At 28.5% G+C, this 20,597-nt stretch overlaps 3 protein-coding genes across 3 annotated transcripts; all 3 read left to right on the forward strand.

Moving 5' to 3' along the window:
- Positions 1 to 4,598: 4,598 nt before the first annotated feature.
- Positions 4,599 to 5,990, forward strand: LOC101235614 (alpha-(1,6)-fucosyltransferase). The gene has a single exon (XM_065808400.1). The coding sequence runs from the start codon at positions 4,599 to 4,601 to the stop codon at positions 5,988 to 5,990; it is 1,392 nt and encodes a 463-aa protein (XP_065664472.1).
- An 8,217-nt stretch (positions 5,991 to 14,207) lies between these two features.
- LOC136085781 (uncharacterized) lies at positions 14,208 to 16,997 on the forward strand. Its single transcript, XM_065807228.1, has 2 exons — positions 14,208 to 14,472; positions 14,924 to 16,997. Exon 2 carries the CDS (start codon positions 14,924 to 14,926, stop codon positions 16,475 to 16,477), a length of 1,554 nt encoding a protein of 517 aa, XP_065663300.1. The 5' UTR covers positions 14,208 to 14,472; the 3' UTR covers positions 16,478 to 16,997.
- A 2,275-nt stretch (positions 16,998 to 19,272) lies between these two features.
- On the forward strand, positions 19,273 to 20,346 carry LOC136086128 (uncharacterized). Its single transcript, XM_065808401.1, has one exon. It carries the CDS (start codon positions 19,273 to 19,275, stop codon positions 20,344 to 20,346), a length of 1,074 nt encoding a protein of 357 aa, XP_065664473.1.
- Positions 20,347 to 20,597: the final 251 nt, after the last annotated feature.

Here is a 20,597-nt window from a genome sequence, read left to right on the forward strand (position 1 = left end):
TTACTATAATAATTATTTCATCAACAAATTAGAAGTTCATCTCGAAAACGCGCTGATACCAATTAAGAAAATGAATTTGAATTTAAGAAAATGAGTAAAAACTGAGCTACTCATAGTTGTGCATCAACAAAATTGATATATATTTTTTTTATTATAGGAAAAAAAAACTTTTAAGTGGTCTAATATTTAAATTGATGATAGATTTTAATGTATAGATTGTGAAAAAATGGAATTAACTCAAAAAATTTATTTTGTTACTTAGCGCGTTTTGCATATGGTCTATATGATTAAAAATTTTATTTAAATGTTTTGTAAGTGGCTTAAGTACTCAAAACTACTGAGTTTTTTTATGTTGTGTTTGATGTGTATTATATTATAGTTTTTATTCATTTCACAAATAGTTTCTTCTATTAGTCAAACTACATTTTTATAAAGTATAAATTCTATTCATTTATTTGTGACTTTCGCGTTAACTCTCGAGTTAAATAACTGTCTATTTGCTGAGTTAACGGAGTTTTTCCGTTAATTTGAACGAAAAAAATGAAATACGAAAACCGTAAACTTTGCGGAGAAAGTGCTTCTGACTTTCTCCGTTAATTTGTACGGAAAAAATCAAATACGGAAACCGTGAATTTTACGGAAAAAGTTATCTTTTTTTTCCGTTGTATCTTTTTAACGGACTTTTACCGTTGATTTTTACGGAAAATAGTAACCACGGAAACCGTTAAATTTTACGGAGAAAGTGCTCTCACTTTGCTACCACACTTTCTCTGTTGAATCTACGGCGAATTTTTTAACAGTGTAATGCGCTCAAGTACTTTTGAAAAGCAAGGAAGAACGGAAATAGGCAGGTAATTTGAGATATTAGCATCATCTCCAGATTTAGATTACACCCGAGTGAGTTACGGTCATCGCAAGCGCTTTTATGGTGAAATGGACAGCAACTACATTGTTTGTTTTTACTTCTTTAATAACCACATTGTTCACCCATGAAACGCACTAACAAACAGAGCAGCCGTTGCGCACTCGTAACGCATATGCCTCAGAAACAAAAGATCTGTGGTTCAAACCCCACCTCTGGGAAAGTTTTACGACATGGATTAGGAAAGAGGCGTGAACTTTCAATTAAATGCTTATCCGCGGTGCTCTGTGATAAGACCGTAAGGACTTCTTGGGGCACCTAAATAAAAAACACAAAATTTTCAGTGCCATCAGTACCAACTGCTTCAAAGCAAAATTCGATCAGTTACTACCATAATTACTACAATGCACTATCTTCTGTTATTAACATCTAGCTGTTAATGGCTTTACGCATTACGCTTTGTTCCATGTAATTTAACAGCTAACTTTATCATAAATTACATTTATTTTTATAGTTACATATAATTATCTATCAAATAAATATGTTTTTGTACAAATTTTGTATGACACATTTAAATTTTGTATAAGACGTTTAATGTGTCATACAAATTTCATTGCATCATATTCCGCTGATCAAAAAATCGTTTTTCATACTTTAAAATCATTTCACTGATTTCAAAGCATGAATAGTGTATACAGCTATTTTATTGATACGGTTATGCAAAAATTAAGAAACTTGTTGCTAATAAAGTTTTACGTCATATGTTTAAATATAAGTAAATTATAAGTTTTATATACAAATATAATTTGCATAGTTTTATTTTAATATTTATTTATATTTATACCAAATGAATAAAAGGCCATAATAAACATTTTGTCATTTTAAAACTCAAAATCCTTAAACATCATTAAATTTACGATATAAACTACATGTAGTTTTTTTTTGAAGTCTAGTCGCAAATATAAGATACAAAAATGTAATAAAAAATTTACGTAGTTGTTAGGAAATAAAAGAATGTGAGGTCTGGTAGATGATCTTGTCGTTGAGAACTGCTAAAAATTTTACGCGTTAAAACTACATAAAATAACATATTTATAAAATAAATAAAGAAATTTTCAATGAGAAATAAGAAATAAAAGAGCTTAAGTTTTCAGGCTGCTTGAAGATAAAAAATAATTTAGAATTAAATACAGAAACTAAATTAAACAAAAAGATTCCGTTATAAAGATGCATTGGAAAGTTTTAAGATATACGAATTTCTGTACTAAGTTGGATTGATTTTATAAATTGAAGTACACTGCAATGGCTAAAAATTACTTAATATGGTCCTCCTCTGCTTGAATTACGGCGCAACATATGCATATATCTAATAAATATGTCCAAGCTCCCAACAGTTTAATTATTTCCGGGGCGAAGCCTCATTCACATAGATAGTTATTTTAAATTTCCGACCAGACGTTTTATTAATTGTTAATTATTATTTAATTTTTTTTGTTTAAAAATATAAGTTTAATAGATATTATAAAACAAATACAGATGGCCTGGGCAAGAAGAAAAATAAATTGTAAAACCCTACAGATTATATTCATATTTCCCGCAATTAAAAGAAATGTGCTGCTCTCTATTTAATAAATATATTCTATTATACGTGTTCCTATAGTTTTAAGAAGTATAGAAATTGTATGGAGATTGGCATGGAGAAGTATGGAGATTGGTCTGTAATTAGAAACGCAAATAACATCTCCCGATTTATGAAAAATACCTAGTTCTAAAAACATGTTGATGAAATTTATAAGAGGGATTGGTAAATAAGAAATTGATTTAATTACAAAGTTTTTTCTAACGTCGTCAGATCCTAGACTTTTGTTTGGTTTTAATAAGATCTTTGTTTGGTTTTAATAAATACGTGGCATTAAATAACTTTCTTTCAGTTAATTTTTTTCCATTTTGGTGTTATTAGCGATTAGATATGAGTTAAATTCTGATTTGTTGAGTTTAATTTTTGATTAGATTGTGGTCTAAATTAACAAATGCATAATTAAATGACTTTGCAAATAAAGATTTATAAACAATTTTGCAGTTATTTATAATTTGTTTTTTAGGAAGACCATTTTTTTAATCTATGATGTCCTTAAGTAGATCTTCAGTAAGAGTTAAAATATCCGAACTATAATAAAGATTTCTATTAATCTGATTCTTATTATTGCTATAAAAGTTTGTATTTATGTCTGAATCATTTTCTAATAATACATTTTTATTTATTTCAAAAGTTCAGAAAAGTCAAGATTCCAAGTTTAACAAACGGTATCTTTATTTATTAGGTTGTTTCATATTTTATCAATTTTTGAAATTAAACTCGCGAATCGATTTATAAATTGACCATTTATATGAAAATAAGTTTGAGCAAAAAAATATATATATACATTTTTATATATATATATATATATATATATATATATATATATATATATATATATATATATATATATATATATATATATATATATATATATATATATATATATATATATGTATATATATATATATATATATATATATATATATATATATATATATATATATATATATATATATATATAATTTTTAGGTTCCCCACCTGTTCGATTTTGGGCAAAAATGTTCGGTGTTTCAAATGCCTGGCGGGGACCTTAAAATTTAAATATAAAATTTTTTATTCATTTAAATATTATATGTTGGATTGAATATTAATCAATAAAAGGAGCGTGTTGAAAGAATTAAGACACGCCTTCGAGTTATAAAATACGCCACCGAGTTATAAAAAAGGTTTTTGTAAAAAAAAAATTTGGATTTTTTACCAATTTCAAAAGATTCTGTAGACTAGTTTCTTAATTTTTCATCATGCTCTTTTTATTTGATTAATATTCAATCCATCATATATTATTTAAAAGAATAAAAAATTTTATCGGATGAATTTTAGGGTCCCCGTCAGGCGTTTAAAATATCCAACATTTTTGCCCAAAATCGAACTAGCGGGGACCCTAAAAATTATATATATACATTTTTTTTTGCTCAAAATTATTTTCATATAAATGGTCAATTTATAAATCGATTAGCGAGTTCAATTTCAAAAATTGATAAAACATGAAACACCCTATTATCTATTGTGAATAAAATAAGTATATAAATAAAATAGATTGAAAAAATAAATGCGATTGTATATAAAACGTTGTGACATAATTTTTTGTCATAAGCAACTACAGAATACATACCGTTGACTCTCTACCGTTGATATTTTTTTCATTTCTTCGAAAAATTGCTTCCTTATTGTTGAAATATCAAACGATTAGCCTTCAACGATTAGCCTAGTTAATATTAGAGTCCAGTTCCTTTTAGCTTTCTTGCATTTTTAAGTATTTCACTTTGTTTAGTTTATTTTCAAATATATTTAAAACTTTTATCTCCGTTTCTTCTCAACTTTCGGATTAGTGTTCTCGAAGACCTTAAAGTAGCAGATTATTTATCCGATTGATCAATTGTTTTAGACAACAAAAAGACAATCAGAAATTTGAGGTTAATATTATAGGCGTTTATAGCATTTATTACATGTTAGTTGGTTACAATGTAAAAAGTTATTATGTCATTAAAATAATAGTAAGGAATACTATTATAATACTATATAAGAATGGGAAAAGTTATTTTCAATTTATTATGTCTTATAACAGTAATGTTAGTTATATATTTTTTTAATCAAAAAATGAGCTTTATAACAAATCAAAGATATGCAATGCCATTTAAAGTAAAAATCTTTGTCCATATATCAGCAAATTCACTAATTAATAACACCGTTCCTCATCACAATTTTAACACTCTAAAAGAAATACACGAGCTTATCTGGCAACAAATTCATGCTCTGCAAGAAGAAGGCGATGGTGAAGAAAAAAAAATATTGCTATGTAGGAATGTTGAAAATTATGCTGGTTTTGGCTCCAACGTACACCGATATGGAGTTTGCATGCAAGTAGCATATGGTTTAGGAAGAATCTTTTTCATCCACCAAGAACAGTATAGCCACTTTGACGGGGTCTTCCAATGGGTTAAACCAGAATCGTTAAAATGCGGTTATTTGAAACAAAAAATCCTTTTAAATAAATCAAATTCTTGCAATGCACAAGATCCCTCATGCTATCATACCAATGGTTATGATTTAAACAACAATCATAAAGTTATTGAATTTAACACATTAGCAAAAAGTGTACCTTATCCAAGGCACATACCTGGAACGTTACCTGAAAAACTAAAAAAATCTTTGTTATCTCTTGGTGTTAAAAGTCCTTGGGTATGGTTTACATCGCAGTTTCTTGCATATCTTCTGTTAAGGCCAAACTTGACTTTTAACGAAACTTTATCTGCTTTAAAAAAAAATATCAGTTTTACTCCACCAATTGTTGGTTTTCATATTCGTCACGGGGATAAGTTAACTAGTCGCGAGGCACATTATATTAATGAAAGTGAATTTGTAAAAGTTGCAAGAGAATATTTTTATGAAAACAACATCACTTACAAACGCATTTATATAGCAACAGATGATATCCCAGCAATCGACGTGGTTAAAAAATATGCTCCAGAATTTCAAACAAAATGTTCACCTCAAAATTATTTGTTAAATGGTTTAGGATCTTATTTTCAAAAAAATTTTTCAAAAGAAATAATAGAAAGTACTTTGGTTGATTTATACTTACTCACTAACACCGAATACCATGTATGCGACATATCATCAAATTTATGCAGGTTAGTTCACGCACTAAAGCAAGGGAGGCCTCCATTTAAGCAAGATAACATACTTAAATCAGTGAATAAAGAAGCTCAGTTTTACTACCAGTGGTGGGGTTTTATATACCCGTCTTCATTATGGATTAGTACCAAAAAGAATACAGAGTCAGAATATAAAAGTAAAGATGGCAAGGTTTTTAAATTATTAAAATACAGAAATGATTTGTTTAGAAAATTAGAAATGAATGAACAATCTTCTTTTGATTTTGTGTTTGCTCGAAAACTTACCAACGTAACAAGTGAGGTGACTGGATATGTAAATAAAAAAGATCTTATGGAATGGCCAGGGACACCAATTTATTACTTTTTTCCGTAAACTTCATTGATACCAGTTTTTGATGTATTTTAATGTATGATGCAATACATTTATTTTTATTTTTTTTTTTTTTTTTAGTTTACAATTATTAATAGGAATATAACAATATATAAACTTGGTATCTGAAAGAAGATCCAAAAGATCTTGTCGCCAGAACCATATAAAATATATCAAACGTGTATATATAATATAATAAAAGTACAATTGATTTAATAACTATTAACAATGTAGAATAAACAAAAACAGAAAATAATTTTACATTTCAAAAATATTTATATATATTGTCAGTAGAAAGAGTAAAGTTTTTTGATTTAGTTTTAAAAACGGAAAACGAAATTGACAAGTCAAAGTTTAGAACAACAGTTTTGTTCCATAAATACGGTGCTCGATAGTTTATGCAAAATTGATTAAACTTTCTTTGACAAAAGGGTTCAATTAATAAATTATTATTTCGTAAAGTATATTTGTTTATAGCTTTATGGGTAAAAGATCTTTAAAAATGAACAATGGTTGTTCACTTTTACAACGAAACATAAAACATAATATATTATAGACATTGAGTTCGTAAACGTTAAGTGCTTTAACGTTTTTAAACAAAATGTTAGAATGAGAAAAACGATTTTCAAAACATATTAAACGCATTGCGTGTTTCTGACGATGGTAGAGATTTCGTAACTTACTTTTAGAGGTACTTCCCGAAACAATATTGGCATAATTTATATAGCTATGAATAAATGAGTAGTAGAGTTGAATTAAACTTTGTTTATTTAGACAGTATCTGACCTTATATAGAATTCCAATACTTTTGGCCAATTTAGTAGAAATAAAGCCGATATGATACTTCCATGTAATAATTTCATCAATGTAAATGCCAAAAAATGTTGTGACCGACTCCTTTTTTATTTCAATTTTATCAATAAAAAGTTTAGGTAAATTATTTTGTAAAAAACGCTTTTTTGCGAGGGAGTGGAATAGGATCCATTTTGTTTTGTCAATGTTTAAATTTAACTTGTTGCACTTAAACCAGTTGGAGATGTGATTGAGTTCTTTATTCATATTTGAAAAAAGCTCATAAATGTTACTGTTTGACAGAAACAAACTAGTATCGTCCGCAAAAATGATACTCATAAAGTTAGAAGCTTTATTTAAATCATTTATATAGACTAAAAACAAAAGTGGGCCTAGAATAGAACCCTGTGGAAAACCACATTTTATGTCAATTAATTTTTCATTTTGAAAATAATCTCCATAAAAACATTTTATTAATTTGCTATTAATTCCATAAAATTTGAGTTTCTTAAGTAGAATTTTGAGATCGACCGTGTCGAATGCTTTTGATAGGTCAATGAAAATACCTAGTGTATATTGTGATCTACCAAATGAATTGGAGATTTCACGAATGAACTGTTTAATGGCTTGTTCAGATGAAAAAAATTTTTTTTAAACCGAATTGATTTTTATATAGAAGTTTATTTAGATTAAGGTAATTGTATGTTCTATTGTATATAATTCTTTCTAAAATTTTCTAGAAGGTTGAAAGAACTGAGATAGGGCGATAATTACTAATATTTGATTTTTTTTCCGTCTTTATAAATTGGAGTAGCTTAAGCTATTTTTAATTGGTCGGGGAATACACCTTGCTGTATAGATTCCCTGAACACTTTATCAGAAAGTGACTCAAAAATTGATTGTAAGATTTGATGACGGAGACATAGGAGTTAATAAAAGCATTCCACAGTGGGTCAAAGTTAAAAAAATTAAAGGTCAAAATCAAAGTGTGGCAAAACCATACAAAAAAGCTTTGAAATTTTGAAATTTAAAAAATGGCAAGAATCGTTCAACATATTCTTAAGCCAGAAATTATATTTTATTAGAAAATATTTTTGCGATAAAATATCAAATTTGTTATTTAAATATCGCCTTAAAAACTTTTCATCAAAAATAAACAAAAAGTGCAAAAACTTTCTTTTTTTAACTTTGATTTCACGTTTTAAAGAACTTTAAGTTTATTTTTTTTACCATATAAATAACTTATATATTATTGTGTTAATATTAAAATAAGATAAAAAGTTATCTTTGTTTGCACTTAATATAAATATTTTTAGTAAAGAAAAAATCTTTGTTTTTTTATTTTCAACAAAAATAAAAAAAACTTTCAAACATATCATTTAAAACCAGCGGATCAACCTGTATCAACCGCTAAAAGTTTTATATCAACACCACTATGGTATTGATCTCATGGTTCAAAAACTGCCTGCCTATAGCTGCCTAAACGAATACACTTCTAAATTTAAATAACTATGTCCGCGTTTCTCGTTATTGCGATTTTATCGATTATTATCGATAATAATAAATTTAAGAGGAATCAAAACAAAATAACTGCACTTTGATTTCATAATAATTTTTTAATAGACTTAAGTTTTAAAAACATTATTTTTTTTGTTTCGATTTCTAGTTACTGCATAGTAATAATTCAATAAACATTTTGATGGCATTGAAACCACTATTTGTCATTTTTATGCTATCATTTTAAAGTAATAAAAACTAAATAAAATACGAAATTATGAACTTTACGAAATTATGAAAAGTTTGAGACATTACCGATATTATTTATTATTATTTATTTTAAAATTTCAGTAACAATAAAATTAAACGTATTCGATAAAAAACACGACAACAACCATTAGCGTTAGCCTAGGATGTTAATTTATCCAAAGAAACTTATCAGCATTTAAGAAATAATTATCTGTTTATAAACAACAGTCAGATGATACAAGTGAACTTAATACTGACAAATCGCTTTTTATAACTTGCTTTGTTCCTCTAAAACTATATTGTTTCAAATATAAGAAAAAACAGGTTGTTCAGAGAAACCCGAAACCATCGTCAACTAGTTATTGTAGGCCTCTCAGATTTAAATATAGAAAAGAATCAAAAGAGAGTTTTTGTAGAATATGAGTCAACTACGGCTTCTATTAAAAATATAACATTATCCAAAGGATCTGTTTTATTGGAAGAATGTACAAAGAAGGAAGTTGTAGAACAACATATTGTAAATATATAAATGGTAGAATGGTAGGAAAAGTTCAAACTGTTATTTCCACAGCTACCAACTCTTACCAATTCTGTTCAGTGTGTTGTGCATCTCCAACCGAAATGAACAAGGTATCTTTTGTAGTTCAAAGAAAAACTTGATAAGGCAATATTAGACATTGTGTTTCAACTTTGCATGCTTGGATAAGGTTTTAATAATATATGCTCCATATCACTTACAAGATACCAATTATGAAGTGGCTGGCTAGGGCTGAAGAAGAAAATATTATTGTTAAACTGAAAAAGGTTCAAGTTCAAACTGAATTTTAAAAAAGGATGGGTCTTGCGATAGACCAACCAAGAATAGGCGGGGCAGGTACATCAAACGATGGTAACACAGCTAGGCGATTTTTTCACCAATACGATGTCTTAGCTAATAGAATAAACAAAGATGCAAGTCTTATGAAAAGACTTCATATTACTCTGGTCACAATGTCATATGATTATGACGTTAGCTCATCAAACTAATCTACCTAATATATGTTGGGTATTTAACGGAATTTTTTATAAATGGAAAAAGTTGGAGTTTTTAAATAATTTGCGTAACTATGTAATAAAATCGAAAGTTTTTTAAAAATAAATGTTATTTTTTCCGCAGATTGTGTTTTTCAATGTAATAAACTGTTTCTAATAAGAAAAAGTTAATAAAAATTTTGTTTTGGGGGTTTTGGCTAGAAAATATCACTTTTGACCCACTGTGCATTGGGAAAAAAGTTTATGAAAAAAGTATTTTACAATGTTACGGTAACCGGAAACATCCCATCGGATGTTAATAGTTATTCAGATGAATGATAAATGAAATATAAATAACAAAAAACATGAAAACTAAATTAAATTTAAACAGTTGTATTAAAAATAACTGCAATGCTCAGTTAAACTCCAACTTCGAGGTCTTTCATATTTAAAATCGTTGCGTAATTAAATCGTTGCATAATTTAAATCTTTCGATAATTTAAATTGTTGGTCATATGTAGTACAGAACGTACATAATTACCTCTCATTTTTGTATTTTTTGCAGCAGTAACAATTCTTTCTAAATATTGCATTTTTTGTTGCACAATCTCAGCACCTAGTAGAGGTGTAATGTGAACCGATTTTTTATTGTTAATTTTATTTTGGGACCAAATTAGACTGCAGGGTCCGTAACAACTGAGTTTGTGAGTTTGTGCAAACGAGTGTGACAAAGAGCATTTTTTATTACTAGGGTTTATACCAAAACTGACTTTTTGAAAAATCGGTTTTAAAAATTCAAATTTTCACAATAACCAGTTTTATTTTTTTTTCAAACTTTTTGGACAAAAATTAAACAAGGAGACGTATTTTTTTTTAATTTTTATAAAATAAGCAAAAGAAAAATCAAAATCCAAAGCAAAGTATATTTCAAAAAAATCAATTTTTACATAATTTACGTAAAACAAAATGAATTACACATAATTTACATAGAGCAACAAAAACCTTCAAAAGCAAAAGTTTTAAATTACAAACAATATTTGTATTTATTTCACTTAATTTAGAATTGTCTAAGGAAATAGGGCTTCAAAAAATATAGTATGTCAACTGAACGGTGGCTTAGTTTTATTCTTATTTTGGACACAATAATGCTTGCGATTGAAAATACTTGTTCACTAGCGAAGGAGATTTAAGTGCATCAAATAACAAATCTATGTTTTTAGTTCTTTTATTCGTTGCCTTAAATAATAAAAACTCGGATTCATTCGTCACATTTGTCTTCAAAATTAGAACTTTTATTATTTGCGGTAACAAATAAAAAAACCAAAATCATATATTTGTATTTTAATGCACCATAAAATTATAAAACCAAGTTCTGTTGCTTTTGACAGTTATACACAAGCAACCTAGACGCCGTGATTATAGTTTTGGCTTAGAACAAAGAGGTTTGAGGCTCAAAACTTGCTCAAGCCCAGAAACCAACATTGGTAAGAAATGAGGCGTGAACTTCCTGGTTAAATGCTTCTCCGCTGTGCAGTGTGATAAGACAGTATGGTCTTGTTGCATTTAATAACTAAAAGAAAGAAAATTCCTAAAACATTTTAGGTTCAACAAATAAATCAAGTGCTTAGCTCCAAAAACCAAAACTTATATTAAGTTTTGGTTTTTCGACTTAAAGACTTAATTTATTTGTTTAACCGGAAATGTTATAAGGTAAATACAGTTAAAGAGTTGCTAATTTTTCTTTTTTCTTTTCTCGAATTTGTTTTTCTGAAGTCTTTAATAATTTCGAAGTTATTTCAGAGTCTAAATTTTTTTGTTCATTTAATCGAAACAGACGAATTGGGCCCAAGGCTATATAAAGTTTAGAACATTTAACTTCATTATACATAAAATATAAATAAATATCATTTAATGCTAAAACAACATCCACCTTTCTAGTCTCGATTGTCCACTATTCTAGTCTCGATTGTTCACTATTCTAGTCTCGATTGTCCACTGGTCTAAAGGTATAGATAAAGGTTCATCTTTATTTAATCTAATTCTGCAATAGTTTCAAGTTTAGCTTTGTTATAAAATCAAATACTCTAGAGTTGTTTCTTAGTAATGAATACACTCGTTATTGAAAAGACAAAAGTGTGAATGAGATATTCGTAATGCTAATAGTTTATTACAATGTTTGGAGATTGCTTTGTCTATTTCTAACTTTTTAAAACTATTCCAAACTTCCGTTTTATTTATTTTTTATCTAAAAATATAATTTCTGTTATTAAATAAATATTTTTGAAATTTATTTAATGATTTTATTATATTATAGCCATTAATTAAAATCCGGTTATCGAGTGTGTCAAATTTATCATAAAAACTGGTCAAATTAATTATCAAAACCGTTTGGCGGTTTTTCAAAACCATATTTTTAAACCCTATCTGTTATAACGACAAAATCCTCATAATAGAAGGCTCTTTGTGCAGATCTTTAACGAAAAAAGTCTGCCTTGAGGTAATTTAGGCGATAGTTGTTATGCTGACGCTTGCATTAAATTGTCATAATATTTTTATTTTGATGGCCACCAAAACAAAGATATGATAATTACTTTTGATCCATGTAAACGTTTCTTCAATTCGATCAAATTTTAATGTTAAAATGGTATTAATTGTTTTTATTAAGGGTAAAAAAGTATTATATGTTTTTAACACATATTTTATTTTAAACATGTTAAAACCATGTGGGTTTTAATTTTATTGTTAAAGGATCTCTATGAAAAGATCGTAGTGACACCAGTCAGCCGTAACTACTTTGAGCCCCTGTTCGTTTTTATATACATTCTTTATGGAACGAAAACTTTCTCATGTAACTTATTCATTTTTTATAATATGAGCTATGCATTCAAAATAGATATAAATTATGTATATTTTTTGGATATATATATTTGAAAAATATATTCAAAAAAAAAAGCATGTTCAAAACTTCAATGTTAAAAAAGTATTAATTAAAGTTATAATTTAATGTCAAAACTTAATGTTTTTATTGTTTTAAATAATAAGTAATCTTAATTGTTAAAGAAATTTTTCTTAAGGCCTGATCTCCCTCTTGACATTTAGAGGTTTAACCTCTAAAGGTTGTAGGGAAAGACGGAACAAGATGGCGTACTGAAAATCCTGTGTTTTTGAAAAACTGTCAGTCATAAAGCAATAATGTTTTGTCTGTAACAGCAATAGTAATACAAACTGCTGTAACTAAGATTGTCGCAGAGCATAAAGTTTTGTTAACTACAGTTAACAAATGTTTATCCGGTCGAGTTTTAACTATTATAAACATTCTCTGAATCAAACCGTCTCAAAAATGTTCACTCTCTGGCCAACCATTTGAAAGGTCTGGAATTTAGACAAAACTGAAATAAGGCATTTAGCTGAAGGCGCATATACCCATGGGAGACTCAGAAAGGGTAGATTATTAGAAAAGAAAATAATTGGCGTAATTGTTAGTCTTTTTTTACAATTTTTTTGCGTAAATGCATTTATTATTTAAAAACCAAGGAGGGAGAGTTCAAACTTGTCCTGATTTATAGGAGCTATAACACCATGGCCTGAAGATTAAGGAACCCCGAACCGAAGAGGACACATTCTTTTTGTAAAGATTTTTCGCCACTTTGATACAAAAAAAGTCCACCTGCTCAAGAATATCCTTTGACTCTAAAAGTCTTGGTTTACAACTACGGTACTTTTATATGGGCATAAAAAATTTAGAACTTTTCACGTAAATACCTTTATCTGCGTGTAGTATCAGTGGCCTAGCTATCGCAAGGCCAGTATAAGCAAAACTTACGGTCCCACAAGAAACTAAACCAAGAGCCGCAAGATTCTTATTAAGATATATTTAAAGAGTTTTTTTGTTGTTTTTTTTTGTTTAGAAAAGTTATCGCTCCAGAGAAACAGAAATTGGGCACCTTGGCCACGTAGTCTAATAATAAAATACACTTTGCTTGGCTGCTGTGTAATATACCTATATCTCGAGCTGTAGCGTAAAAACGATTTATAAGTAGATAAAGAAATAAAAATTGAAGTGATTATAGCCTGGATTCAAAAATGCCATAAAACATTAACCATCCCTACTCCAAATGTGAGGGCAATAAATTAGTAATTTTTGTTATTTTTGTTTTCTTACACTAAGTTTACATCCTCACCAAATGAAGTGGTTGTTTCAATCTTTTTCTAAACATTCTTATGTGATAAGCAAGAACACACTTAAGTTTGGTACTTAAGTATGTTTTTGTTTATACCACAACATAGCATAATTTTAAAGAAAATTTAATATGAAATATTATAAAAACCATTTTGACCAAAATTATTGCGTTTGCATAATTAGGGGAGAGTTGCCGATATTGGAACAGCTCCTCAATTGGAACACTTAGCTTTATTTAGAAACTGGAACTTATTCTACTTTCATGAATATTTTTTCTTGTAAAGAAAATGATTTTCTTTATTTTTTGAAACTTCTAGTATTTAAACTTAAAAACTGCACGTATGTGAATAAAATTACTTTTTTTTAAAGAAAAAAATTTTTGCGATCTAATTTTATCGTTGCATTTAAACGATTACAGAAGCTTAACGATATTGAGTTTGATGATAATTTTTTTTAAATTTTAAATTTTAAGGGTTTCAAGTTTATGTGATATTAAGAGCTTATATCGTAAGTTGTTACTTGTATGTAAATATTTTGCTACAACACCATGGTCCTATGTTGCCCAGAATGGAACTTCAAAAGTTGCCGTAATTGAAACGATGTCATCTCATAACACGCTACTTGACGTCCGAATTATCAGAAAATTTCATTAGTCCGACTGTTTAATATTTTTTAAAGCGAATTTCTTTTATAGACTTAGTATTATTGTTAGACATTTGTTGCTTTTTTGGAATTGGTATTTAGTCTTGCTTTAAAGTATGAAATGATTTTTCACAAAAAATTTTTCATAGTCTAAAGTCTAGTCATAGTCTAAGGATATAAAGTTGATTGTAAACATCGTATACTTTAATTAACAAATCATTTTATCTTTTAGTAAAAAATAAAATGTAAAAGTTTTACAAAAGTTATACATTTCTATTTAACGGATAAACTTGTAAGACAACATAAAGTATATACCCAGCATAAGTTTTTTACTGTATATAGAAGTTAATATATAAAGTTGCAAACTTTATATATTTTATATAGATTTTGATTTATATAGTTAATGATTAACTAAACAAAAATGATGAAAAATAATGATTATATAATGAGTATATAATTAACTTAATCATATATGAATAACAAATAAATATATGAAAAAATAAGCCTGTAATAAGATTATAAAACTCTCCTTATGTATCTTCATAGTAATTTGCTTTTATTTTAGATGCAAACACCACGAAAATATGGAAAATGGAAAGTAGAAAACTTGAAAAAGGCTGTTGAAGCAATAAAACAAGGAGAAATCAGCTTAAATGAAGCCGCTTATGAATTTTGTATTCCAAAAGCAACTTTGTCAAGGCATATAAATGAAAAAAACAAAGTTGCTGTTGCAAATGTGAAATTTCATGGTCGACTTACCACCTTACCTAATGAAATTGAAACAGAACTAGCTGATCACTGTTTATTATTAGAATCGATGTACTTTGGATTAAGGATTGATGATCTTCGTCGTCTAGCATTTGATATTGCGGAAGCTAACAACATCACACATAATTTTAACAAACAAACACGAATGGCAGGGAAAAAGTGGTATTATGCATTTATGCAAAGGCACCCACAACTGTCGCTTCGTGGGCCTGAATCAACATCAATTGCACGTGCACAAGGTTTTAATAAAGAGCGAGTGCAATCTTTCTTTAATTTACTTTCAAAGTTATACATGGAAGAAAAGTTAACTCCAGACAGACTTTATAATATGGATGAAACTAGTTTATCAACAGTACAAAATGGTCAGATAAAAATTATTAGTGCAAGGGGCAAAAAACGAGTTGGAATTATGACTAGTAGTGAACGAGGAAATTCAGTAACAGCTGTAGTTTGTGTATCTGCAGCAGGATTTTATGTTCCACCAATGTTAATATATAAACGCAAAAGAATGAAGCCAGAAATAACAAATGGTGCACCTCCAGGAACTGTATTTAGTACTCAAGAGAAAGGATGGATGTCAAATGAAGGTTTTTTAGATTGGCTCAATCATTTCATTAAAGTTGTTAAACCTTTAAAACAATCAAAAGTTTTGTTGATACTTGATGGTCATGTTACACATTCAAAAAATTTGGCAGCGATATATCTAGCACGAAATGCTGGAGTGCGTATGGTATCACTACCTCCCCATACTACACACAGACTGCAACCATTAGACGTTGCGTTCTTTGGACCACTTGGTACATACTATGATGAAGCTATGCGAAAATGGATGCGGTCACATATATCACAACCAGTAACAACTTGGCAAGTTGCAGAATTATTTGGTGACGCATATAGTCAGGCAGCATCATTAAGAGTTGCTATGAAAGGATTTCAGGCTAGTGGGTTGTGGCCTTTGGACATAAATGTATTCACTGATTCTGATTTTACAGTCTCTTCATTTACTGATGTTGGTCCTTCAAACAATCTTCAGTCATCTGAAAGTATAGATTGGATGACAAAACTATCTACAGATAAATCAAGTGAAAAAAAATTAAAATGTCATGTTTCAGTTTCAACTTTGTCTCTTTTGCCAGTGGTTTCACTTGAAGTAAAAAACAAAAAAAGAAGATCACGAACAACTCAGGCGGCTGATCTTACAAGCTCCCCATATAGACGTGCTCTAGAAATTACACCAAGAAATCAAAAGCACACACTAAATCAAATAGCTATCAAACAAATTAAAAAATCTACAAAAAAAAAGCTCACACTAAATCCAATAACTGCCAAACTATTGCAAAAACCACAGTAAAGCAAAGTAGCACTTGACTCAATCACCATGGACCAAATGAAATTGAGCACATCAAATAAAATCACCATCGCCACCACAGCACACCACATATCACCACTACCATCCCAAGTGCAGAAGCTGCAAGAAAAAAAGACTTATGAATTGCGAAAAAAGGATTAAATATTTGTTGTAATTTTTATTTGTTATTATATCTTTTAAATATCTTTTATTAAAAAGCTAATCAATTAATTTTTCCTTTGAGCCATAAGTTTTATAGCTGTAATTTATTCAAATATTAGAACTGTTCTAATTAAAGAATATATGTGTTCCATTCAAGGAGACCAGTTGCCTTTATTGGAACAAAATGGTGCCTTGAAAAATCAAAGTTTATATCCAATAAGGGTGCGATCAATAGAGTCGAATCATTAATAAAAGCATAGTAGGGTTGTATATCTATATTATTTAATTCATAAATGTTTTCATAGTTAAGCCATCTTTGGTTAATAAATATTTTTTCCTAAAGTGTTCCAATTAAGGCAACTCTCCCCTATATTAATATTACATCTCATAATTTACGTACGTAAATTTTGAGATGTAATATTGATGTAATTACACAGGCCTGCAAAATGAGAGTCAAAAATTCCTCTCTGGAATTTGATAGCTGATTCTAGGGTATTTTGGTGCGCTGATTACGAATATGTACTTAGTTTTTCTCTATCACCTCCAGATTTTTCAAAAAAGGCACAGATAGAAAATAGCAAAAAAACAGAAGATTTCACATAAAAAAATTTATATTTAAAACAGAACATTATTTTTAACTTAAAAAACTACTAAAATATAATAACAACTTAACACTAGTCTAAATAACATTTAAATTTCATTTGTGGAACCTGGTCCTTTTCTCCTGGAAGCTTCGGTTGTGCGATTTTCGCTTAAATTTCCGGTTTGGATCGTCGCGCTTCAATAACCAACAATAGTCCGCCATCATGTTGGTATTCCATCTTCCTTGATACCGGACTTCAAGCTCTTTCAAATCTTGGTGAAATCTTTCGCCTTGTTCTTCGCTAACGGCTCCTAGATTTTCTGGGAAGTAATCAATATGAGAATTTAAGAAATGAAGTTTAATGCTCATATTACAACCCATTACACCCAAATTGGAAATCATTTTGACCACTATTTCTTTATAGTCGGAGCTTTTATTGTTCCCCAAAAATTTTGTCACCACTTCCTTAAATGACTGCCATGCTTGCAACTCGATATCATTAAGTTTTTCATCAAACTTTTCATCCGACATTAATTTCCTAATATCAGGGCCGACGAAAATTCCTTCTTTTATCTTAGCTTCTGATAAAGATGGAAAAACTGAATGCAGATATTTGAAGCCTTCCCCCTCTTTATTTAACAAAGTGAAAAAACAAAATGAAACAAACAAAGTGGGAACAAAGTGAAAAAAAAGTTCAGGAGATTTTGAAATCTAAACTTGGTTTTGCAACTGACTTTAGCATTGAGAGAGCACATAGAGTTGGAAAGAATCGGACTGATGAAAAAAGCAGAACTATTATCGTTGAGTTTTTGAACTACAAAGACAAAAGCATGATACTGGAAAACTACGTGAAGAGAAAATTATGGAATCAACACCTATACATAAACGAAGATTTTAGCGAGCGAACGAATGAAACAAGAAAGAGATTTTTTATAGAAGCAAAAGAACTACGATCAAAGGGTAAGTTTGCCAAAGTCATTTGTATTAAACTAGTTTCACGAGATTTTTAAATTTAAACAGAAATTCTTTTTTTAAATATTTTTATGCTAATAATACTTTTAAAATGAATTCAAACAATTTTGAATCAAAATTTTTTAATTTTTCTCATACAAATAATTTTGAAACTGACGAAAAATTTGATCAAGATCTAAACAATTTTTTTAATACAGGTGCCCAACAAAGCAACCCTTTTTATTTTTATAACAATAAAATAAAAGAATTTCTGGAGCGGGATCGTATTAATGTTATTCATTTCAATATAAGAAGCTTAAAAAAAAACTTTGAAACATTTTGCAATAACTTGGAGGAAACTTCAAATATTTTTAACATAATATGTGTGACAGAAACGTGGTGCAGTTCTGATGATGCTACGTCAAACGCAAATCTCCACCTTTCAGGCTTTAATATGATCCCACTCGCGCGTAAAATAAATAAACGAGGCGGTGGTGTTCTTATTTACTTAACCACAAGCTTACGATTTATTATCAGGCCTGACATGAGTATTTCCGATGGCGATAAAGAGGTTTTAACGATTGAAATTACAATCAAAAATAATAAAAATATACTTTTGAGTTGTTGTTATCGCCCACCTTCAGGCGTAATTGAACAATTTAATAGTTTTTTAATTACTGATATAATAAAAAAAGGTTTTCAAGAAAAGAAATTAAATTGCATAATTGGTGATATGAATTTAGATTGTTTTGAATTTCACTCAAATAAAAATATTAAAAAGTTTTATAATGACTTGTTTGAAAATGGAGCAATTCCTTTAATAAATAGACCAACAAGGGTAACTGCAACATCTGCCTCGTTAATAGACAATATCATAACAACTGACACATCTAATAATTTACTAAAAACAGGAATAATTAAAAGTGATACCTCGGATCATTTTCCTATTTTTTTATCTATAAATATTAATACAGATTCGATATTACATGAAAAACAGGTCATTATCAAACGCTTTATTAATGATAAAAATATTTTATGATTTAAGGAACAATTATCCTTAATAAACTGGAATTCAGTAAGTAATTTGTCAGAGGCAAATAATATGCATAATGCATTTTTTAAAGTTTTTTATGAAGTTTATGATGTGAACTTCCCAAAATGTAAAATTAATAAAACAAAAAAAAGTTTAAAATCACCATGGGTAACAAAAGACCTTAGAAAATCCTCAAAAATAAAACAAAAGCTATATATTAAATACCTTAAAGCAAAAACAATTGAAAGCAAAACACTCTATAAAACCTTTACCAAACTATTTGAAAATAAAAAAAAAACCCTTAAAAGGAAGTATTACAGCGACTTATTTGATAAATATAAAAACGACTATAAGCGAAAATGGCAACTTGTTAATGAAATCACTTGTAACAATAAAATAAAAATATGCTCTTTGCAAAAGGCAATTAAAATAAATACTGAGATTTTTTATAGCCTTACCATAATAGCAAACGAAATAAACAAGTTCTTTGTATCAGTTGGACCAAACTTAGCCAAAAACATCCCCATAATTAATAATTCAATCGATTCAAAAAAAGATTTGACTTCCCCTGAAATATCTTCTCTAAATAAATTTAAAGTATCTTTTGATGAATTTGAGATTGCTTTCAAAATGCTTAAGACTAATAAAGCAATTGGTCCAGACGATGTAAACGGGAATATTGTTATTGGTTCATATGACATAATTAAAAATATTCTCTTTAGGGTCTTTACGTGCTCAATAAGCCAAGCAGTATTTCCCGACAAACTCAAAATAGCTAGAGTTACCCCAATTTTCAAAGGAGGAGAACTTACAAACCTCAGTCATTATCGCCCAATATCAGTTCTCCCAGTTTTTTCAAAAATTCTAGAAAGAATATTATATAATAAAATATTTAAGCACTTATCAGAAAACAAAATATTATATAATAACCAATATGGATTTAAAAAAAATAATTCTGCAGAACATGCAATACTTCAACTAACAAGAAATATTGGTGATTCATTTGAAACATCGCAATACACATTAGGTATTTTCATAGATCTATCGAAAGCTTTCGATACTATAGATCATGAAATTCTTTATAACAAACTAGAACATTATAGAATCACTGGAAATACTTTATTATTACTAAGAACTATTTAACTAATCGTAAACAGTTTATTCAAATAGACTCATCATTATCATCAAATTTATTAAATATAACTTGTGGAGTGCCACAAGGCTCAATACTAGGCCCATTGCTGTTCCTGATATACATCAATGATCTCTACAAAGCCTCAAACTTAATGACAATTATGTTTGCGGATGACACTAATCTTTTTTTAACCAGCAATGATCTAACAACATTATTTAGAAATATGAACACTGAGCTTATTAAAATCTCTAACTGGTTC

The sequence above is a fragment of the Hydra vulgaris genome, chromosome 10 (assembly GCF_038396675.1).
Source record: "Hydra vulgaris chromosome 10, alternate assembly HydraT2T_AEP".
Taxonomy (NCBI): domain Eukaryota; kingdom Metazoa; phylum Cnidaria; class Hydrozoa; order Anthoathecata; family Hydridae; genus Hydra; species Hydra vulgaris.